This window comes from Lineus longissimus, chromosome 13, assembly GCF_910592395.1.
Source record: "Lineus longissimus chromosome 13, tnLinLong1.2, whole genome shotgun sequence".
NCBI lineage: Eukaryota > Metazoa > Nemertea > Pilidiophora > Heteronemertea > Lineidae > Lineus > Lineus longissimus.
Genome location: NC_088320.1, coordinates 1,920,436 through 1,945,442, shown reverse-complemented (window position 1 = coordinate 1,945,442; position 25,007 = coordinate 1,920,436). Strand labels below are relative to the sequence as shown.

Sequence of the window (25,007 nt, the reverse complement as noted above, 5' to 3'; positions counted from 1 at the left end):
CTCGAGACTGTCTGTCCTCACACAGCCGGACGAGGGAAGTTTCAGAGTATGTCATGAAGACATCCATCCGTGTAGGGACTGTCTGAATCTGTCTTCACACATTAGGACAGGGCTGCGCCTGTCTTAATCTGTCCTCACACAACAAGACGGGTCTCTGCCTTTATCATACAGCAAGACGAGGCATACACTGTCCACTATCAGTTATGCACTGACCACAATCGTGGTGGTCTAGATAGCCAGTCGCAACTGCTCTCTCCAGCTAGTCACAACGACTGTCTTCAGTTAGTCACAACAACTGTTCATTTGGCCAACAGAGACAGTGCACTTATCGTTGTGCTTAGAGAAAAACAGATGCTCATTTTACAAGAGAATAGAAAACACATAAGATTGTGACAAAAGACAATTCAATTTAATAAGCCATATTTCATTTAAATCAATATGAGACTCGTATATCACACATAACGTCAGTTGAATTCACTCGACAAATTTACTAGTAGTTGCATACCGTAGTTAACAGGGATACAGGGAAAGACATTGACACAATCCACCCTTGGTATGCGTTCGGAATGTGTTCAATGTTTTATTGCATTAGGCCTACAGCACCTGTTTTACGAGCATCATGGCCCTCGACGCAAACACAGCACATACTGGTATACTACTTCAGCTTGACACTTGGGGGCATTGGTAGGATGCCCATGTATTTACTGATAATGGACAACATCACCTCATCTGCCCCGGCTCCAATCGACACGAGGCGGAAATCCCTGGAAGAGACAATATCGAATGTTCAACAATACAATTGCGGAAAACAACCTCTTTGCTCTTGTGTCTTTATGACAGTGGCAAGTGACATTTTCATGGTAACAACCACCATAAAAAACGGTGTTTGCCTTTATGAGCGTATGTCTCATCTTTCCCTGAGCTTGAACAGGGCATCTTCGATTATAGTAAGTCTCTTTCCACCTTACAAAGATGAGTGTGAGAATAGTCGGAGTAAACAAAGACCTTTTTCAAGAAACAGCCACAGAACTGGCCCATCTCTCCAGGTTCAGCTTCGAATGAACTGCACTCACCTGTAAAACCTGCTGACGAGTACATCACTGGTGAATCCCATCCCACCCCAATACTGCAGACAGCCATCGAACACCTCCCGCATGAGACGGCCAGCTTTCAGCTTGCACATTGATGCCAGCTTTGTCACATCATTACCGTGGACGTACAGACCTGCAAGAGATAGCGTCAGTAGAATGTTAGGTATCAACTTATTTCCAACAAGGTAAATACGTCCTGAAGAAGTATTTCAATATTGCCGTCGTGTAGACAGTTATCCAAATAATATACTATACAGAGTCTCAGCCAAGTTACATGCCTGATGACTGCACTACGGGTACACCATCATGTATAACTGCATTTCTACTTTCCTGACCCACAATTATACACAAAAAGTGTTTTCACTGAATGAACGTGATACTTTCCTGACCCACAATTATACACAAAAAGTGTTTTCACTGAACGAACGTGATAGGTGAGTATAATGATCTAGGACAAATCAACTAACAAGTCAAAACGTATGTCTACCTATTGCTCTGTACAACAACCCCCTGAGTAGTTCGACTTCTGTCTGGAATTCTGCCAGTCTGAAGTGGACGGTTTGGTTGTTGAGGATAGGTTGGTTGAAGGCTTTCCTTTGTCGTGTGTATTCTATTGTTTCTCTGATGATTTTTTCCATCGGTACCAAAGCTGGAAGAAAATATCAATAAGGTAAAAGAAGGAAAGTACTTTTAACTAGAGGCCTGTCGAGTGTCGGCCTGGGAGCTTCGCTAGGGGGTGGCGGAGATCAAAGCCGTCAAAATGCAGACAAATACCGCTAAATAATGATATGACAACACACTGGTTACGTTCCTAAACTAATAATAATCAAAGTACCTAGCTTTTGATAAGATATTCCGTCGATGAAGTGGTAAATTTAGATGAAGTTTACTTCAAAACATTTCTAGGAATTTAACGATACGCCATTTTGACAGGAGATCACATATTCAAATTCAAATTGATTTTATGACCAATCGACGTCATCCTCGGTTCGGGAATTTCCGGAGGCGGCATTGGATTGTTGACGTTAAAATTTTCCTAACCACATCGAATTTACAGATAGTATCATGGCTTAAAAGCATCCTACAATTAGTGGAGAATATTCACAATTCCCTTCAGCCTGGTTCGTTGTTCGGTAGCGATTTTTCATGTGAAAAAGCAATGTATATATTCATACGTCCTGTACATCTATGCATTGTAGGCCTACAGTGTACAGCGAATCAAATTTTACATGATTTCTCAAAGTAGTCCGGCACTAATGGTTATAACGAAGAAAAGTGAGAAGCTTCGCTGGCAATTAAAAATTGCCAGCAAAGCTAAAAAGGCAACACCAGATTTGACCAGTGACATCTGCATCTCTAGGCACTTGTGTGGACTCGAAACCCACAACATTTCAATTTGCGCCATCATGCACTCATCAGTTTACTTGTCATGTGCTCAAAACCGATTATGGCATAGAGTAGGCATACTCACATCCTGCTGCCCCCCACATTCTCTCTTCCTGGAACTGCAGCATCTGATACGTGAATCCCATTCCCTCATCACCGATCCGATAACTCTGAGGAACCCGCACATTTTCAAAGAACAGCTGAGCTGTGTCTGAACTATGCATTCCAAGTTTATTGATCTTGATCTTCTGAATACCTGAAAAATGACCACTTATCAATCAGCAGAACATGTATAAGAAACCACACACAAGCCTTGCATTTCCACAGCCCTCGAAAATGCACTTTACTATGGTCAGAATTGTGAAAATTGCATATCAAATGACGTGATGGTGAAAAGTAACATCGCAGCCCACTCTTCACTGCAGCGTTACACACAACTTACCTGGTGAACTTAATGGGACACAAATGAGTGACTTATTCTTGTGAGGAGGTTCCTGGCTCGTGTTGGCGAGCAGACAGATCCAGTCGGCCTGAAGTCCTGACGTTATCCACATCTTACCACCATTGATGACATAATCATCACCGTCCTTCACGGCAGAAGTCTTTACACCTAAAACATGATCGAATGGAAATCTTTAGAACGTGATTTTACCTTCCAAATATATGTGAGTCTCGACAAGGAAAAACTATTGTATGTTATACTTTAGAATAAACATCAGGAGTACATTACAAGGGCGAGCAAAGAACAGAGTACTGTTCTTCCGACAAATCCAACCAGTAGTTCGTGCTCCCAAACAATGCAAACAAATATTTTCTAAATGGACTGTAGCCACATACTTGCTACGTCTGATCCAGCTCCAGCCTCGCTCACTCCTAGACAGGCCACCATATCCCCAGCTATGGTTGGAGCCAAGAACTGCTGCTTCAGTTCATCACTACCAAATCTGAAATTGTATTAAAAGTCAAAACGTTATAGAGGTGTTCAATATCTGGGCAACAGGTTAATTCATGGAATGAATTTTTGATAACATTTGTTAAAGGGAAACGCCTTGACCAGAGGGAAATTATTTGTGTTATAAACATAGATTACAACATAGGAGCAATATTCCCTTTGTGTTTACAATTCATTAGTTGCCTTGTTCACTTCATGGCATCCCTGCCGTCACACACTCGGTATAAAAGCCTTGGCTTGTGAGGTTAGAGTCCTGTCATACCTTGCCAAGGCCGGTGTGGCCATATCTGTTTGAACTCCTATAGCCATTGGCACACCGCCACAATTAATGTTGCCCATCTCCTCAGCAATTGCCATACTGTAGCTGTAGTCCAAGCCAAGACCACCGAATGCTGGAAAGAAGAAAACCAGAAAATATAAGTATGCACATGTCGGCTAATTCTCAAGCTCCTGCTTTTATTGAAACATGCTTAAAACGGGACTTTAGGCAGGAGCTAATGGGGGAAATTGGTTGTCGTCTGGTGATTATATTGTAGCGGGCGTGTACAATACCGGTTCTACTCAGAGATTGTATGACGGAATAAGATAATAAGACCGTGATTGAATATTATTAATAAGTGCATATATATAATTGGCCAGTTATTCACTGCACCTTTATCTATCAATTATCATCAATTATCCGGTATAACACACAATCGATAGATCTTCATTCACGTTTAGGCAAGTCACGGAAATCGGAAAGCGGTGCGTACGTGTCTGTTAACGTCAACACTATTCCAACGGGCCTCCTTTTATATCCGACGCCCTGCCCTTTATATTCTGCAACAGCAGCCAACGGGGACAGAACGTCCCCCAAAGAAGCACACCCAGAAAAGCTACCAATCCCTCTAAAAGATAGGAAACCAAGATACCCCTTTAACATCTAAACCCCTCAAAAGACCCCCATAAAACGACCCGACAAATACCTGAAATATAACCAATCCGACGCGCTCACAATAATAAACATTGGCACATGGCCGATGTTGACTTCATATGGGAATTCCCTACGAATCTGCATACCAATAATTGAATCTAAAACGAGGCTCCCGCCAATCGCCATGTTTTCTAGCAGAAGATCAAATAACTTGAGTGACGAAATGACATTAAATACTGCTTCCAGCTTGAACGAATCATAGAACTTATAAACAGACAAGTAAAGATGTTATCATAGCCTAACTAGCACACGAGGAGAAGTGGTGTCATGCCTTTGCAGGACTGATACATGCCCGCAAAGCGTTTGACAGGAACCCGAAACTATACACACGACCGATCCGATGTACACTGCACGGCTACAGTGCACGCATACATTATCAATACATAAATGACATTATGACAACACAGAAACGCCACAATGTAGTACTCACAATATGCACACTTTTGTGCCAGCTGGGTCATGGTCAATTCAGCAATTATTGCATTCCTGATACAGTTGTGAGTACATAATTATAGCTCAATGTATTGTATTGAAAGATAGGAGAGAATGGTTCGGAATTTTCCTTAATCCCGCTAAAATATGATGAGTGTCTGTCCCAAACATCCCGGCCATTTTTGGTCTATCCGGGCATCCCGAAAAAGGCTATTTCTCCTCCCCGTTTCTGCTCTCACTAACCTGGATCCCTGTTTACTCCAAGTAGCCCAGCCTCGCCAAGTTTCTTGAAGACCTCGTGTGCAGGAAACTGTTTCTGCGACTCCCATTGGTCCACATAAGGGTTGATATCTCTTTCAATGATCTGAAAGCCAAAAAGGAGAGGTTCTTGAATCACTTAGTTTGGCTTCTTTGTCAACTAGGACATTGTTAACTCGACAAAGAATATTGGGCAATTAATGTAAGTAGGAAGAAACCAGAGGCCCCATAGGAAACCTACACTGCCAAAGAGAGTCACTCTCCATATCACATGAGTGTCCCAGGACCGACTGGGAATCAAACTCGAGACCTCCGAGGTGACAGAGGTATACTGATGTTACCAGTGGGCACCTCCGACAGCCGGGGCTTAGATGTGTAGGCCTATACTGCTTCATCACAAAGCAGGGTAATGCACTGCACCCCACAACATTAACATTTCACTGGGGCCAAGTCATAATATAGCGTGATACCATATTTTAAAGTTTGCTTTTTTGTGACACACCCTGTACATAAACTTCAGTTGACCTCCAGTCCTACTGAGAATGAATATAAACACAATCCATACCTTGGCCAAAGTTCGCCTTATTTCCGCGTGTTCATTCGTAAAAAGGGATTCAGTGTTGGGTTCGACATTTTCTGGAGCGGCTGAACTCTTTTTAGCAACAGAAACTCTGTAAATAGAGGCAATAACTGGCCTTCTTTGGAGCAATCGCCAACCACTGTTGACAACAGCTACCATTTTGTTTACATTTGTCAGTTCTATACTTTATCGCGTGGAGGCGCTGCGGGCATTGTGGCATTTTTTGGGTTAGTCACTTTACTACATAGCGTCAGACTAGGTCTCCGACGGTGGCCGACTAAACATCAATGAGCCATGCCAATCAGAAATGTATGATGTAGAAATGCATATTCCAAGGTCTTATAATCAAGGCGCTGGGCGGGTCAGTACCAGTTGGTTATTGGCCAAGTTACTTTGTCTCAAAGAGAGAAAGACATATTCCGGCATTCTATCCCTGCACCTAGGAGCCACCGTAGGGTGCGTATCGACAGGACGAGTAAAATTTAGGAAGAAAAACAAGATTAAGTAGCCTTCTTTTTTCCATCTATTGTATATGAACATTTATTTTACAGTCCCCTCCAACATATACATTAAATTGCTCTGATATACACAATGATTGTACATTATTTAAACCACACAGAGCTCTGATTATGAGACGGTCGCGACAATCAGTCGTCCACTCAGAATTACCAACATTTCATTTTTAATTACAATCATTTACATATCATATCATCACAGCATGGTTTAGGAAATTGCAGTTTTATCGGCTCAGATGAATATTTTTAGTGAGGTCCAGATTTATATAAAACGCCCAAGCGCTAAACGTAGATGTAATCGTACACGTATGGTTCCAAATATCTTAATCTCGCTTTATAATGAAAATATTGGCAATATTTTGAACCACCCTGTGAAATATGTAGATCTACTCACTATATACACCTACCATATATCCAAATCAAACTTAATGTCTTCAAAACAAACAGCTAACGTGATTACTTGCCTCCAGAACTAAAAGTTCCAAACAATTCGACATTTTCTACTTCTATTCACATCACCTGTACTATCACACGTCTATACATAATTTTATTTCCAAAATTCGGAAGGTCATGTGTGGACCTCGGTCAGACTCCAAGTTCCATGTTAAGCTGATAATATCTATCATCTAAATTAGATGTTTTGACCATAAAACGTCTCCAACGTCGCGGGTACGGAGCATTCTCGCATCAGAGGTTTTCAATGCCTGGCGATATTCTCGAAATGCATCCGAAACCGCGATTCGTAAATTTCACCCTCCTCAAAACAGCGCAGGATACAGCCTGTGCCTGTGTGGGATCGGGGGGTCACAAGGTGAAACACCTCGAACTCCGTAATATGGCTGACTGAGACTTTTCACCAGTGCAGAGAACCTTTAGACTCCGGAGGAAATGGCTTCTTTGTAGAAGAGAAGGACGGCCAATCCACTGCGTCCGGAGTGTATGCAGCCGCTACGCAGCTAATGCAATGCTTGCCAAATCTCTCATCGTTGCAAGAAACCGCCTCTGCCACAATTAAAGGCAATAGACATGCATGCAATTATATTTTCTAAAACATTACGATGCTAGCTACATATACAACCATCGACCATCGTAAAAAAACCGAGCCAAATGACGTAAACGCTATCACAATTTTCCGTATACACCATCAACAACAAGTAAAATCAACGATAGGCTAGTTCTGTGTCATAGCCAATAATTCGTGTTCCCGGGAATATACATTACCCCCCCCCCCCCCTTCACCCACCACTCGACCCCACCCCTGTTTAATAAGGAACTTAACCTATTGCTAATGAAATAACCTCTTGACCTGTAAATGTTGCATTTTGATATTTAAACATCGGTTTACAACAGCCAGTCTATATTCGGAATAATCTACAAAGTGCACATTATAATTACGTGTATGAGAAGGCCAAGGGACGAGGGAAGACACCCCGCCTCCCCTGCATTGGACATTTACATGTACAGAGACCTGCATAGACTACAAAACAGTTCAAACTCTTTTCAAATATCCAAGCCTCAGTAAGACTGTTGTTTATCGTACTGGTTTGTGACTTGGACAATTCAAAAGTGTCTAGCTGATTACCAATAAAGAAACCTCTACCAAATACGACAGTTCAGAACTTTTGTCGCGGATATGATGATGGTACGATTTGAGCATAACTGACCAATCAGCTATCAAAGCCAGCAAATGACGTAAATCATGCATAATCAGATGATTTACGTTATTTGCTGGCTCTGTTAGCTGATTGGTCAGTTATGCACAAACCGTACCATCGTCATATCCGGGACAAAATTTCTGAAGTGTCATATAATGTCTTGTTTTGATGAGTTTTCTTGATGCAAAATTTCATACATAACATAGCATCTATCTCCCATCAACATATTCGCACACTGAGTCATATGTCAACACGGGGTGCTACCTTTACGGAACTTGTCAACGTACTTAGAAGTAAACGACGACTTGCTGTCTCATCAAACCAGGCGAGTTCATCGATGGCACGCGTAATGCGACCAATCGATCCAAAATAAGGCTGTCGGACACAACTACGAATACGTGTACACTACCACAACTACTGTCTTCTCATTCTACGATTATTTTGATTGTGTTGCTCTGAAATGCCATTATTCTAATTTCTATCATTCTGCAATGGTATCCTTTATCGGGCATATAAATGGTGTTACCCATGACCCATGACTGCATGCGACAGAAATAGTCGATCATGTCAGGTATCTCCGGCCTGTGACAAGAATAGGTGATCACATCCTCGTCCATACTAGCATGGTGGGAAAGTTGACTCGCCCCCCACACTCGTCAATAGATTGCAGCATTATTGACATGCATTTAACGCCTGGAACACCGGATCATGAGTCCAACTCCAGGAAAGTCCATCAAACTTTTATTTGGTCAGTTGCATGTTTGCCGCATTCAATAATCGCCGTAACCATCTTGGTCCCGACCTGAACTGTCTCTCCTTGGTCTCGTCTTGGGGACATCGCGGCGGCCATAACTGTCCTGTCGTCGGTACCCTTGATCCTGTTGACCTTGACCTTGGTCAGTACGGGCAGCCTGGGTGTACGGGTCCTGTTCACGTTGTCCGTAACTAGGCTGTTGTCGGCTTCCCCTATGGCCTTTGCCCCTCGCAGCGCCGTACGAGTCGACCTTTTTGAAGTCTTCTTGTTCATAGCCAACCTCTTGCGGTGGCTCGTAGGAATCCCGTCTGCTCCCTTGGCTGTCATGTGATCCCTGACGACCATAACCTTGGTAACTACCAGTTCCGGTGTCAGATCGAACATAACCCTGAAAAGAGGAAAACGAGAGATCGTCATCATCATTACACTCACCATACTATATTACAAACGACGGAGTACGAGGTACAAAAATCCGCCGTGTCATCAAGTCCATGGCTAATTCCTTGATTATAAGATTGTCAACCACCTTAGTGTTATTCACAAACAATGCTTAGTTTATACAGCGAGAACACGTGTGCCTCTCTTTGAATCCTTTACCAGTTTATCAAACGTACCCTTTGTTGCAGACTCTCCTGTCGTGGTGGCGGGGGTCGTGATGGCTTGTCAACGGAACGCTGCGATGCTACGGGTCCTCTCTGTTCTGAGCGCACAGCCGCTGAAATGGGCAGTAAGTTCAACGATAAGTGGGTTATAAACTGGAAGACTCGGGACAGATGCCGAACTCTCCGCGCAAGTTCGCTGCATGGCTTAGGCCACAGATGTGTTCATCATCATTGGAGTGCGAACAAAAGCCTCATTTTCAACATTGTGAACGGAAAAAAATGAGGCTGAAAAATGCAGAGAAAGGCATCGAAGTATACAGAGAGATTGCGGAAGAGAGAGGAGCAAGCAGAAGGGCACGTAAAAGGAAAAGGTGTATGTCAATCTTTCAAGAACGAAGATGAGCCAATCGGGATATACCTTGCATTGGGGCGACTGGCTTAGTAGATGCTGGTTGATCATAGCCATACGAGTCCATCTTGGTCGGGGGTAACTCGGCGACTTTATGCTGACCTTGAGGCCTAAAGCTTGGATCAGCACCACCTGTCGGGCTGAGCAATCCTTTTGCATCCGTGGAGCCATACTGAGGTGCTGCAAAAATAGATGAAGGGGTGATAATACACTATTTTACATAATTATACATTTAACTTCACCAACATGGATAGATATCTACATACCTTCGGTCAAAAGGTCAAACAAGTGGTTACCATTGGCCATATTTTTATCAACACGGTCCGCAGAAAATCCTTGAATGTGAAATCGACCTTAATGGCGTTTCTGCGCACATATATTATGGTACATGTATGTACCCAGTATCCGATTTACTTCGCATTGCCCCGTTCATGCTGTGTGCAATCGAATATAAAGCCCTTCGCTTTTTACGATCGATGAAATGAATGATTAAGGATATTTTCTTATTATAACATTATTACAAGGTGGTATACAGAGGTTACGTCAGTTTCCTCGTCGCCAGGTACACTAATATACCAGTAGACAAGTGCACGTATGCTCGAGTGCACTGTGCAGGCGGCCGGTGTAGAAGTTTGAATTGTCCTAGGTTAGATTGTCCGGAAAGGATTCTGCCAAGAGCTATTGAAGGCCATGGCCTCATATTATTGAGAGACATTGTCTACTTCTACATCGGCCATGGATCAGTGACCAACAATATAATTGAACCGGATCTGCTAGAACACAACATACGCCTATAGTTCTGAAGTGAGACATAGTGTGATTACTAGTAATACCTTCATTGGCGTATTCCGACAGCTTGGAGCTTGACAGGTTCCGTGACATGGGATTCATGGGCACGCCACATGGCGCAAGATGAGAAGTCTCCTCCAGGTATTCCTTGGGTTCATGGATGTCCACGGCCTCCTGGGATGTTTCCTTGATGAAGTAGTTCACGCCAACGAACAGGGCCAGGATGATGAGAGAGGCGAAGCCATAGCCGCGGAATGTGAGCTCGGAACCTGGGGAGGGAAGCTTTAAATGAGCACTTGATTTCTTTGTTCACCAATCGGAGTTTCTGTTGGAGTAGACATAATGCTGTCTTGTGCAGTCTCATCCTTCGTCAGCCTTCAGCCAAGTTAACGCCAAGGAAACGCTATTCCAAGTTGGTTTGCCTTGATCGGGAGCCGGCCAAACGTAGGATGAGTCCAAACCTTGGTTATACTTACCAAAATAATACACAAAAACACCGCCTAATATTGCGCCGCATCCCCTACCAAGTCCGTGATGGATGCCCTGTAGTACCCCTTGGGCCGAGGACCTCAGGTGATTGGGGATAGCTTGGGTGATATACGAACAGCACGCTGCCCACACTGCAGCATGGGTTAAACCTGAAGAAGAAATAGAGAAGAGCCCAATAAACATTATGTATATAAATATTGGAGTGACTATATTTGCCTTACGTGCGTGGTGAGTCATCTCGTGAGAGGTGGATGTATCATGTGATATAAAGATTCGTCAACTGAGGATTAAAGAGACAAGTCGAGTCTGTGTGTTATCTTACATACCGTAACAATAAGGAGATATATGTCTAACAATAAGATGAAATTGAGGCACCACACGGAATGGTTATCACCGGGATCGAATGTATCGTGGGCCTGACAAGGAACTGTATCTTGTACATTGGTATCAGAATTAAAGAGGAACGTAGAAGTGTGTTTATTTACTGATAGTTTGAGTCAAAGCTCAATCATGAACAAAATCATCCGCAAAAAGATGACATGGCCATGAAGTACTGAATTGGCATATGAATCTGAAGAAAGCTGATTGGTCACCGGTCAATAACTGTGAGTCACCTGACCAATGAGGAAGCTTGTAACATGCAACAAATTCCGTTGACCCTTGATATTCAAACCGGGTTTGGTACTCATGTCGTACATCGATCATTTTCTTATTCGTTATCAGTTCATTCACTGACGGAACATGATGGCTTGCCGGATCCTCTCCACCAGTCATGCAGTGTGACTCAGTGTCACTGAGATCGTAAATTTGACAGACCATTCTGTCAATACCCGGGGCACTGCACATGCTCCTCTTCTGGCCCTTAAAGCGATAGGGTGGAGCCGACTCGATTCGACTTTTGTCAGCCGATGTATCACCGCATATAGCTACATGAATCGGGGAGTTTCACGGAGACAGCTAGATCCAGCTGTGCGGCGACACGTGGCAGTGTATATAACATGTATGCAGCATTCACATATAGAAATAGGCAGCAGTCGAGTCGCTGGTATCCTCTGCGAGGCAAACTACCTCGTTCTGGCGACAACTCCCCGTTCAAGGATCCTTGCCTGACGGCTTAGTCACAAGTGACGGATCAAGCATACGGGCAATCGATTCCATGAATGGTGAGGGGGTGGGATATGTTGGTTGTCACGGCAACGCATAGTTTCCAAGATGAGCAGCAATATCACGGTATACAACGAGATGCAGCGGAAGTACTTTGAAGTTAAGCATGTCGTTTAGTTGCTATAGAAGAACTGTAGGCGTTGTCTATGAAGGCATTCCAAGGACGAACTATTGGTCCGGCCATGATTATGATTAAAAGAACAACTCTGATTCCGATTTGCATTGGATTCCTTTCGCCGTCATTTCTCTGAAACACCGCTCACTGGACTGAAATATAGCTCTATTGAAATGGCGTTTAAAGCTAATGCATCTTCCTGTGTTGTCTAATATATCCTCTCGTCCATGCTCAAAAGCGATCCCCCTGTTTTATTCTACCACTGTTATCAGAACCAGACGTCCGTCCCTGTCCTCCTCACCAAGCTAATCAACATCGAATCAGCAACGCCGTGTAATTAGATATATCTACAGTATCTAATTTATTAGCGGCGGGACATGATTGCGGACCGAGGTTGGATAAGTACCAAGAGACAGATCAGTAGTTTCATGAGAAGTTACCCTGGCCAGAGATACGAGGGAACCTTGAAGCAACATTCTCCTAAACATTTTTATTGTTGATATTAACAGCTTACCTTGTACGAACTCAAATGGTAGCACCCACCATGGATTCTTCAGCCAGGAGATGTAGAGGAATCGGGCAACATTTCCCGCAAGGCCGAGGTACAGCACCTTCACGTGACCTGAAAGAGAGGGCAAAGTTCAAGGTCAAGAAATCACATGACAAGCAATGGCGTCAAACTCAAAGAACGTTGATTGGTCTACCCTGATCAGGATACCGGTGATTTCTTTTATGGGAATTTTCAATCAACTGAGTACGTGATTGGGAATGGACTTTGTTTCTAGTCTTAGTGAGTCGTCGCGAATTGGATAAACTTGGTCTTGGTATTATAGTTATCTGTGACGAATGTCAAATTCAGGCGCTGAGCAAACTGACAACCTTAATGTATCATTTTAAGAAGATAGGAATTTACTGTACGTCATTGCCGTCGTATATAAAGATGCCTCAAGTCTAATTTCTAAGCATCACAAAGCGCTGTAACTGAGCCAGAAGAGATTTGATCGTCAATTATCTATGTATCCTTGATCAGTTGGTGACAGCATCTGGTCTCTTCATGTAACAAACGAGATAAAAATTTACAATCCCCGACTGTTTGATCGCATTCAACTATAAATCCATAACTGACGACCATTTTTTGGACCGCGATCGGGGATTGTAAGCTCGTTCCAGAATTGCTCCAGGACAAGATAGTAAAGGTAGGGAAACGCGAAGCTAGGGCGCAAACAGAGAAAGCTTGGCTGGCAAAAGGTGGAGCTGCAACAGTTCCGGAAGCGTCGATGCATGTGGGAAATAGAGGGGACCTGGAATGCAATATCATCATCAGCATGCATTCATTGATAAGTACAACACGCACTGATGGTATATTTTCTGCACTCATGGCTTAAGCAAGCCTTTCCAGTGAAACTTTATTTGACCTTTACCACTAGCTGGCCGGTCGTGTGCGAGCTTTGAAGCAGAAATCTATCAGAATGGGCCATCTGTAATATGAAGCGTAACAAGCTTTGTGTTGCTGTTGATAGATACTAAATGAAACATCACTCGGAAAGAACATGGACCTGCAAACACCTAAAATTTAACTCTGTGGTATGAAGCAAGCAAATGGTGGGTGAAAAAGTTGTATTTGTTGAGGTAATTTGCTTGCTTGGTTTCGTCCGCTTTGATAGATTTCTGCTGCAAAGAAATAAAAAATGATACCTGCAAAATTGTTGTGGCATCGGATTTAAACTACGTCTCTTTTAGGATCGCAAACACAAAAACCGTAGGAGCTAAAGATACTATGCTCCAAGCCAGTGTAGAAAGTATACCATGTCAGAAAAGCAAACGGGGTTGATATGCTGGGCATCAGAGGTTCATGGCTACGTACTAACAGGACAGAAAAACTGTCCATCCTTTATCAAGGCAGCCATGTTGCCTCTTTCTCCGTGCCAGATTGAAAAACCATCACCACGAATAAGTTCCCAACTAAATGCCGCATCCCATGAAGAGAACAAGATATTAAAGCCGATGAAATAATGAAAAGTTTGACAACACTCGGAGAGAAAGATGTCTGGATGTGAAGCTGATGTTTGGTTGTCGAGAACTGCTTGTTGTTAGTGTTGTGTGGGGTGAGATGAATGCAAACGAGGCATGTATTGACCAATCACATTGGACCTGGTAGGAAAAATATGGGGACATGCAATCGGGGATTCTTTTTGTTTTGACTTGGAAAATTGTAAACATTACTACTGCACTGTCCAGTACTGGATTGTGTTTCTCGAGAGATTTTCAAAAGGGAAGGTGGATCACCCTTCACCTTCTTTACACATTGTTTTAGCATGCATCATGTCCAAGCCTTTATAAAATTCAGTAGCCAATTGATAAGTGGGCAACTACATGTTTCGTTCACAACAAAAAAAATCTGAGGAAAGATGAGAAAAATCTTGATGAAAAGAGATGGCTGAAAGTCGTAGCAAAACCAACTCAAAACACAATATGGAAAATCATGGGCTCAAAATCAACAGCCTTCCAATTAAGGGTTAGTCATTGACGGTTACAGTTAATTTAGATGCGTTGTCAAAGGAATTAGTCACAAGTGATAATGAAACTGTTACAGCAAACTGACTGAAAGCGATACGAAATACGTTTAATTTGCATTAAAAGACGTTGTGCTGATTTTGAGCCCATCCGCACCCAAATAATCGATCAACTTGCTGCCAAGCTCCTGATCCTGGATTGCTTACATCAATGCCTAGTAATTGAGTTTCAACATCGGGGCTCCCCACATATTCATATGATTATATGGATTGCTCCACGCAAATTATCCAATGAAATTTCCTTTCAGGTGAAAAGATGAGTTAGACCTTAGGATCAAAAGCCAACACCCAGCAAAATATCTGAGAGTTACCCCTGGCGAACCAGCTAGTCCAGCAAAACGTATAATGCAGTGATGTTCAGCAATCAGGAACAAGCAATAAGAACCGTCACACCCCTGTTCTGCATTTTGAACACTTGCACAACCTTGTTGTAAAGGTTCATTGATGGATAAAAAGGGGTGACAGGTCATTCCGGCTGTATTGGTGAGATTAACACAAAGCTCACCGCATTGACGTCCTAGAATCTTAACTGACCCTGAAAAATAGACGAGATTATGCAAGATAACACGAGATTTGAAAACGATCGTTTCTGGTCATAAAATCGAAACAAAACTGCAGTGGTGTTACCTTAAAGCTGAAGGATCATAAATGACCAGGTGCCAAACCTCTTTATCAGTCGCAAGAGTCGTTGTACTTTTATAGCATCAAGTTACAAAGCTACTAAAAACTAAACAAGGAAGTTGCATTCGAAAGCTTTCATTACTCAGATCTTGACGGCTCGTTGAACTTTCTGCAGTATCTTGGCTGACCCCAAGCCCCATGCCAATACCTAATAGCGGCGCCAAATCGCTATCACGCCCAGATGTACCAGAGGCAATCATGTTCAGATCGAGTCCCCGCGCGAAATAGGAATAATAATCACTTTATGCAAATCAAAGAGAAGGTTAGTTGGCCCAGACAGATACTGTTTATCGCTTGAGAAGTGTTGCAGAATGAGATATTGGTTCCAATGTTTCAGTGACATGGCACGGTGGCAGAACTCCAGTGTGGACTGGAGGTGCTTAGGAGTCCAGACATCCGTGAAGGCGGTTGGCCGGGTACTGGCCTGGTCGATCAGTTCAAAATAAAGACACTCACAGCCCCCTCCTCTTTCCCCCATCAAAAACCGTGATGGGTTAACTCACCACATAGACCACATGGAGTAATCTTGTCAGATATACACTTCACAATCGCCACCACCCAAAAAAGCGCCAAAGTCTAGAAGCGAAACCCTTACCCCGTGTATATTTTGCTAGAAATATTAAAGAAGCAAAGCTCAAAATCATAGTAGTTCGTATGATGAAGATAGGTAACGAATAATGCTGTTAGTCAAGTCCGTCTTGCCACTATATCACAAGATAAAATAATCTATAATAATCTATAATTTTCAAACCTCATGTCTGTTTGACCTGCAAATAAAAGAGTGCACGGAATACAGCCTTGAAGTATGAAATTCGTTGATAAATTTCGACTATTGGTGTCAGAGAGACACGAGTGTATCCCACCCACGAGACTGTTTCGTCTCCCATCACAGTGTACCTCTGTGACTTTATGCCCTATGCCTTGACCGATGTTACAGAATAAACTTCATGAACGAATCCTTAAAGTCACACCATATGTAAACTCTGCTAAACCATGCGGGGAACCATCTGTGTTGCATATTAACTCGCATGATTGGCGCTCCCCGAAGCCCACTTGGTAAACGAAATCAGTATCTATCGATCGCTGCTCATGTCGAGCGAATGTCTCCGAGTGTCGGAAGAATTACAAGGATTTCCCATTTCCTCCACAGCTATGGTTCGCGCATAGATGTTGTGTTTTATATAGGGGAGTTGGCTGCACTATTTGTGGGTCACGGGGAATGGGAGTTTTTCACCTTTTGACATTTCGTCCAACTGGGTAAGGTCTGAGCTTCACATGGGACTCCTGTGAGTTGAGCTAAAACCAGACTCCAGCCCATGTGCTTCACAGACCTGTCCTTTAAAAGAACAGAAAGGACTGGACAAAGGAAACCACCCTGACTTCAAAGTTCTGGAGGATCTGTTGCGGAACTGTCTTGTACAGCAGACTTCGTTTACCGAAAAAGGACAGAGCGTCTAGCGTTTATCTCAAAGATCCTGAGCACAGAAGAAGACCCGGTACTTGCCTAGTCAGTATTTGTATGGAGCTCGACATCAACAGGAACGTTTTAATATGTTTTCTATTGAATGAACTAAAGAAAGATTTGTGGAGCAGCTAAGGCACCACTCTCTCTCTATATATATATGAGAGAAGGGATTCTCATCATCTGATTTTTCTTCACATGGCCTAATTCATCTACATGTGAGAATGACAACTTACATATCAGGCTATGGTAACATTAATCAAGGGCGTAGTTCATCAGTAAAAGACGCCGGAAGCATACTCGTATCTTGTCACTTTAATAAAACATGCGGTAGACATCGTCCTTTTCTCTCTTCTTACAAGGTCACATTTTTGTTCAGTGTTAGAAATCAAACAAAACAGCGCAAAAGCCATGACAATCAACGACGCTGTGACGTCAAGAACCCTCTGGCTATCATAGAAATTGTATCAAATATTCATGATATCATTAGCGGGATGCATATTTTATCGGAATGTTATAACGATGTGTGTGATGAATGATCAGAGGGTGAAGCAGTAGGAAGGCAGTCTGCGCTATTATTATAGTCAAATGGTATCCCGTAGTCTCTCCGTTGACATGGTTGAGCGAGTTGCCTGGGCACGCTGAAGCCAGGCCATGAGACGCCAACGCAAACACCTATCTCCTTGCTCGTTATTCGACATCATTGTATATCAGGACGTCGAACAGTGTGATAGGCGTTGGCCCTCACGTTGGCGTTGGGTTTTGCGGAATCTCTCTAATGATAAAACAATGTGAACTATATCTTCTCCCTTTTAGGCTTGAGTCTGACCTTGAAAATGTTCACTTTAAATCCGCCTACGTTTGTTTTATTTATATCACAAGTAGAGACTAATACAAGGCTCTCGGTTGATCAAACAGTCCATTATGAGGCTGGCTCCATAACGATTTATTGATCAATGAATATCACATTAAAATATACAAATATTGACGGAACATAAAATCAATGGTGTCTCTGTTGATCACGCATTAGTTCAGGGTATCGAACTGCATAAGCCCGGAGGCCAGGGCATTTACTTCAACCACACTGGTCATCATTTTTGTGTTTTCCGGACGATATTTTCTGCTATAACGCCCTGGGATTTTCCATACCACATACGGCGACATGCCCAACATGTATTTACACTGTCGGACGGAGCCAAAGCCCTAATGCAGGGGTGTTCAAAGCGACCATTGTCCGTCTACCTCATATGCCTATGCAAATGGTTGGACAAAGGTCTGGACGTGTCCATTTCTAAAATCCTGTCGGCCGCATTGTGTACGTTGGACTAGTGTGAGTTAAGCTGCGAAGCGACCTCCTGAAGATTATGCAATGCTAATGCGCTTTTTGTTCAAGGAACGATTCAGTGGGAAGCAAAAACACGGGCTTTCACTATATAGAATTGTCTGTAGATGAGTCTGTTAGTGGATTACCAAGCATGGAATATGGGTGTAATCAATTTAGCTGATAATCCAAGTGAACATAAAGATCAAGTCATGCTCGCTCGGGTGTACATGTACTTGATTGGGATAAGCTCAATTGATAAAAGTATTGTATTGACTGCGACAATCAATTGCATCAATCAAAAATAGATTGATTGCTGTGACTGGCAAACATGTTCATGTCTGTCCTGCGAACATGAAGTGAACAGCTACGGCAGATTTGATGCGTTGCAGCGCCATCAGCCAAGGTTGCGCCTACACCATGCATTCTGCATGTAAGCCGTTCATCGATATTCTAAGTATACATTTATCTTTCCTGGCGTAGCTTGCCTTTCCATCCTCAGCGGCAGAAATCAATAGCTACATTGAGCGAATGTAGCAGAACAAGACGCTAATGCTACTCGAGCAGGGATTCAGCCACGTTATTAGTGGAGAGGCAAACAATGGTTATTGGAACGCCGGGTTGACACGATGACACGAACGCTAAAGCTGGGAAGCAAACATCTGTTCAAGCGGGGATTGATCTTTGAAGGGATCTACATGAACAAGATTTTTAGCGAAAAGGTTTGAGATTTTTCCTGATAACGGTTAAGTACGTTGAAGTCAAGTTAAGAGTAGCAGAAAGCACATATAATGAACAGTAAAGGATTATCCTTCGGCGTAACGGATGCCAAAGCGCATACCGGGTATGAAGACTATTTCCAAAGTCCGGCGGATAGGGTATAATTGTTTCAGAAGTCTGCGATGCGTTTTTCATCCGTACATCAACAGCATACTGTCCATTGATCGACTTGTTAACATTAAAAATGAACCTACGTACGAAGCTGACATTTACAAAACCTGAATGGTGATAAAAGCAATCCAGGAACACTTCAATCAGTTCTATATTGGAATCCAATTTTCAAACGATTCTTAGAGAATCCATACAATTCTCATTTCGATATACAAAGTAGGTTATCAACTTTGAGAATGGCATGCATTTCGCCGATCGGCATTATAGTTCATGTACCTAGCTTTGTTTTTAAAGATTTTGATTCATCCTAAATGCTTCACTGACGTCCACAAGGTTTAACGTATGTGCAGGAGACAGATGGATATGATTCCTTTTTTCTTCAGAATTATCGTTTCAGCGCACACCAAAAGAGCACGTTATCTACATGTATCTATCAAACATATTTTATTTTATTTGAACTGTTCGTTGAGACCAAGAGTTTCCGTCATTTTATCCACGAGTTACAGTATACACCATTCCAGAAATGGGGCGCTGAGTGTCCGAAATAGTGATGTCATAAGGGGAAACCAGGCCTTATGGTGGGGGGACAAAGGAGATAGTCATTTTTGACCAACACACTTGAATGCCTTGAATGACGGACAAGGGGGAAAAAGTTAGTTCCAATGCAAGCCACCAATTTCGGGAAGCATGTATACCCTCGTTTAATACTTTATTTTGTCATTCCATGTGTCGAATAAGGACGCGGAAAGATCAGTCTCAAAGGGGCGAGAAAGACACGACGTGAATAAGCCAGCACATGGTTTATCTTGTCTTGTAATCATGGTGGCTTCAGTGTCAATCTTGGCCGGCGTTCAATCGAAGAGGCAAATGCCTTCCCCACGAAACAGTTGTGAGGGTGCTCGATAAGCCAACACCGGCAAGAACAAATAACGCAATATGCTTTTGCAGACTTTCATTGTCATCGCTGACCTTTTGAGAATTCCAGCCGAGTGCCTTGAAGAATAACATTCTCCTAGTCTAGTTAGCTAATTGGGTAACATAATAAAGGACGCACCATATGTGAAAATTTGCAACTTGTCTCCAATTCTGTTGCCATGGTAACTGTTTGCGTTATCGGTATCTTTCGATTTTGTATTCTCCTCTCGTCGTGATTAATCAAGTGTCTCGTCGTGGTTGGTGATCGACAATCGCAAATGGACCACAGCGCGTGCACCATGTTACACTCTTCGCCATTTTCATCATTCAACCAGTGGCCACTTGGATCGTAGGCTATGTAATCATGTACATGTACATGTACACTCCTACGTTTTCTTTTAGAAGTTTAAATCATTTCAATGTATTTTCCTTCCTCTTGGAGTGTCATATTGTCTTTGTGTTGCAGTGGATACTTCAGAAACAGCATGTTAACATGGTTAAAGTGTAACATGAGAGAGAGCGCTGACATTTTACATCAAGGTACTGCCTCCCAGGGAAGTCTCTTGTGATGTTTCTACCATTTCAAACACGAAGTGTTTTTACTCTTGTTACTTGAAGACGTGTCTGGATAGCTGGCCATCGAAGCGAGGGCAGGTAAAATGATAAAATGAAAGCAAAGCAAACCACTAGATATCTAACTCAGAGAGGCTAATGACTTTCTATTGAGCTTTCAACCACGGCTTCTCATAAGCTAATGCTCTTTATATCCTATCAACTCTCATCTCTGCAACATCTCAATATCATTTTCATTCCTCTACAGTTTCACATTGGGTTTGTACTACATCCTTTATTTCAGAAACAGCTTGTTAAATGGTTAAAGCGTAACATGAGAGAGAGCAGTGACATTTTACATCAAGGTACTGCGTTCCAGGGAAGTCTCTCGTGATGTTTCTACTAATTCAAACACGACATCGGTTTTTTCTCTTGTCACTTGAAGATTAGTCTAGATCTCCGACCTACGGCAGCGAGGGCACATGAACGGATCGGGAGAGAAACAAAAGCCGTGGTTGAAAGCTCAATAGAAAGTCATTAGCCTCTTTCAGTTTGATATCTTAGTGGTTTGCTTTACTTTCATATTATCATTTTACCTGCCCACGCTTCGATGGCTAGCTATCCACGTCTTCACACCGTGTTGATGCTAATGACAATCATTTAGCTACAATGATATCTGGCGGCCAGCACATGATACTAGTGGGTGAAAGAAATCGACTCTGCCGCAATCAATACGTATATCAGAATCACCATATCTGCGTACATATAAAGGGTACAAGTTAAAAGCCACTTCATGGAATCTGGAGAGCTGCTTTTTTGCTTTTGGTCGATCATGAGACTGACGCTCTGGAATATGATCTCGTTACAAACAGACAAAGCAGTCGGCGTGCTGAAGGTCAGATCTTTTCTATAAAAACTATTAAAAAACATCATCACACAGATTACGATACTTATCTGCTATAACATCTATACGAACGCGATAACTCACCAATATAGCCAATGAGTCTGTTGCTGAAGAAGTAGGCCACGATCTCTGATATATGATTGATGACGGAGGCAATACCGAAAAGAGTCGGTGATCCGCCAAGGTCCTGAAGATGCCAGAACAGGAACGTGAAGATCAGGCCAATCCCGAACCCCATAAACCACGTGACGTAGAGGAACGAAACATATCGAACTGTCCCGAACAATTTCAACACTGTAATCCAATTCTGTTTTGTTTCCTTTGCCGGCGACGGTGGCGCTGGTTTGTTTTGGACAGCGTCTGCCACCATGTTCCGGTCATTCTCGGACAGGGAGATTTGCAGACGATCATTTGCGTCTATTGTTATGGAGTCTTGTTGAATCGGTTTTGGTCCAGTTAGGGGCACAGGGCTTGTCCCAACGGGCTCGCCGTTGACCTTCTTGTATGACTGATCAAAAAGCTCGTCCTCGTCTTCTGGGTTTTGGAACTTTTTCCGGGGCATTCCAGGCAATCCGAGCAGACGTTCCTTGATCCTTCTCGTGATGTCGCTCAGTGGGATCGTCTCGCCCGCGTTCAGTTCGTACATAAAATTGAACTGTGTAGCCGCCAGCCAGGCAAAACACATGAGGACCACGAAAACTGCGAAACAGATTGTGTAGTTTTTCTCGCCTACTTCTTGTGTGGGGCAGGGATGATCCGGAAAGGTGGTCGAGTGATCTAGAGCAACACCGACAAAGAACATGGACAGGCCCCAGCCGAGAGAGCCAAACAGACGTTGTTTGCCGTAGTTCTCTACGTCGTCTCCAAGATAACCCAAGACGGCGGCGTCCGCTAAAGTTATGGCGGGGGCACTGAAGAATTCCCCAATGACGATCAGCAGCAGGAGAAGAAAGAACACTTCTGTGACCGACTTTCTCTCATAAACAATATTACTGAAAGGAGGACTTACGAGCCCTTCGGTTTCCCCGGCTTTTTTATTCGCCACGTAGTCGTCCTCTATGATGTATGGAGACTGGCCGATACCACCTTTTGGTGGTCGCTTTTTGATGTCTCTTTTTAAACGACGTAAGTCTTCCTCACTTAGGTTATCCACGATTACTTCATGGACTTCTTCCCACGGGGAATTCCCGCCGTTATCGGGGAAAGAGTCTGGCATAGTGATGCTCCGCTTGAACCTTGGTGCCTCAAGCAACATATGAGTAGAGTTGTGCAAGACTATACATGAGTGAGCTGGTGGTTGAATGAAGGCTAATGCTAGGGTGAACACTACCCAGCAGAACAGAGAAAAGAGCAGTAACAGTTTTGCCTTTTTGAATTTATCCGCGATGCTTCCCCAAAAAGGAGCACTGCAAAACTCCACGAAGGGTCTGAATCCTAGAAGAAAACCGCTCTGTGTTGCATTCATACCAAGTTGTTTGAAATAAACGGCCATTAGTGGGAAGAGGGACCCAAATGCCGAGAAGAAAAAGAAGTAGAAGGCTTTGGCTATGAACAGGTCATAGTTGACGTAGGTGAACAACTGGTCGAAGCAATCTCGGGTCTTCGTCTTCTTTGGCAGGCTCTCCAACATTGGCGCTTTTGGCACATCCAGTTTGGGTGATACTGGCCCTGGCGCCGGCTTCTGTGGGAAACGTGGTGGAGCCTCCATTTTGTTGTCAAGGTGATGCTGGTTGTTTTAGAGTAAACTAGATTCCTAAGGTGTCGTGGTGCTAGCTCGCAGATGTCATCTTTTCGATTAATGCCTATATTTGTTGCGGCAACATGAATTGCTCCGCTGTGGTCAATTAGTCATCTGCAACGAGCAAATAGAAAGAAAATATGCATCAGTCTTACATCACCCAAAATGTGTTGTGCCTCATCAAGGACTTATGAATTCTATACTCGCCGACAGCAGTTACGGAACTTCGAAATCTAGACTTGAGAAAACAGAATTCGATTTTTAATGCTAGACGGCTGTCCTGGCTGGGGACTCGGGTACTGGAAGTCGGTGGTCGTGTTTTTGAAAATACGTAGTTGAGTTTCATTCTAATTGATCTCATGCTCGATCAGCAGCAACTTAACCTACTACCCGTTTTATAAAATCAAGTGACACTCAATTCACTGATTCCATAATGGTCCCTAAGCACTCGAAGATAAATTGATTATGTTTCTACGCATCATCTACTGGTTCATTGAGAGAGTTTGACTAAATATTCATACATTAAGAACAAAATGATATTCATTCGCAAAATCACGGTTTACTGACTTATCCGCTCAATCGTCTGTGCTGCCACTTGTTGTATTAATCCACTAGTAACAAAGGTTGTTGATAGGTCGGTTCGTTGGTCTAGTGTTACGATTCTCGCTTAGGCTAGTGGTCCCAGGTTCGACTCCGTGCCACACATTTTTTTTGATAGGCTGACCAAACGTCTGTGCTTGCACATGCTGTATTCATTTTTTACACTGTGGGGATCTGGGGAGGTAATGTGGCTTGTTCCCCAATCTCCCTGGGTGCAATCGATCTTCTAATGAATATTAGCAGTCGGCTGTTATGTCAGAAAGCTATCTTGTGGACAAGACAAAACGCTTCCAACATGCCTAACGTGATAACATCTTGTCAGCAGGGACTCATTACGGCTGGGCAGTACCAATCAATTGTTGGAAAACTCGCGGGATCGACATCCCAATTCCACTGACCGACGCCCCGCAAACGTGAGCTTTATGTCGATGCAACTTGCGATGAGCAACAGAACGATCGCTTATCTGTGGGTTAAACCAGTCATCGCTGCGTTGATGAGTGTTGGAGGTCGCGAAAACTACCACATCTTGTCACGTGCACCTGCTGTACAATTGCCGCCAACGCAGGATGTGACTTCGGTCGCAGCGATACAGTTTGAGGTGACAAAAATATCCTGTTTGCGCAGAGCTTTGGTGTTTTTTGATAGTGCTAGATTCAGCACGACGTCAAGAAAACTCAGTTGTGTCGAGTGAATTTTGTAATCGATTTCTGAGAAAGACTTAAACTGTTATAGCCCTATTTTGTCGCCAACAATATCTATAAAGTAAAACCTAAATCAAAGAGAAATACACTTGTTTGTATAAACCTCTAATTTTGGTTTCCAAGTGGTTCCGCGTATTTACTTCAAGCTGTGATTATAGTAAAGCTATATCGTCGCAGCTCACGCTCATACATTCATACATAATATATATATACATGATACTCACTGATATTTCGAGGCGTTTACGACGACGCAGGGACACCTTCTACGACGATAAATCCACAGAGACACAAGGAAAACCCCCAAAAGACCGGTATGATAAAAGTTCAGGGAGAATTTTTATGTTTCTTCACAGTTATTCCGTGGTTAATCCGAAAAAAAACAGATCCTCTGCGATGTGAGAAAAGGAGCGATTCGGTTGACACGGCCGCATCCAAGGCTAAAAGATGGCGGCTCGCTGCATAATAATTTATTGATTTTTCTTATTGGGGCCTCCTGATCAATAG

General features: G+C 43.1%; 2 protein-coding genes across 3 annotated transcripts; both read right to left on the bottom strand.

Annotated features, from left to right (window-relative positions):
- Positions 1 to 403: 403 nt before the first annotated feature.
- On the bottom strand, positions 404 to 5,831 carry LOC135497642 (probable acyl-CoA dehydrogenase 6). Its single transcript, XM_064787471.1, has 9 exons — positions 5,658 to 5,831; positions 5,078 to 5,198; positions 3,692 to 3,821; positions 3,315 to 3,421; positions 2,920 to 3,087; positions 2,563 to 2,733; positions 1,579 to 1,740; positions 1,074 to 1,224; positions 404 to 764 (listed from the first exon to the last, which is right to left on the bottom strand). Exons 1-9 carry the CDS (start codon positions 5,829 to 5,831, stop codon positions 656 to 658), a joined length of 1,293 nt encoding a protein of 430 aa, XP_064643541.1. The 3' UTR covers positions 404 to 655.
- Positions 5,832 to 8,026: 2,195 nt separating this feature from the next.
- LOC135497620 (major facilitator superfamily domain-containing protein 6-A-like) lies at positions 8,027 to 24,972 on the bottom strand. Of its 2 annotated transcripts, XM_064787424.1 has the most exons (9): positions 24,728 to 24,972; positions 21,548 to 23,315; positions 15,243 to 15,272; positions 12,679 to 12,786; positions 10,873 to 11,034; positions 10,441 to 10,665; positions 9,617 to 9,787; positions 9,211 to 9,311; positions 8,027 to 8,984 (listed from the first exon to the last, which is right to left on the bottom strand). In XM_064787424.1, exons 2-9 carry the CDS (start codon positions 23,169 to 23,171, stop codon positions 8,613 to 8,615), a joined length of 2,793 nt encoding a protein of 930 aa, XP_064643494.1. In that variant the 5' UTR covers positions 23,172 to 23,315; positions 24,728 to 24,972; the 3' UTR covers positions 8,027 to 8,612. The 2 variants fall into 2 exon arrangements, with proteins under 2 accessions (XP_064643494.1, XP_064643495.1); XM_064787425.1 differs by lacking the exon at positions 15,243 to 15,272.
- Between the last annotated feature and the right edge of the window lie 35 nt (positions 24,973 to 25,007).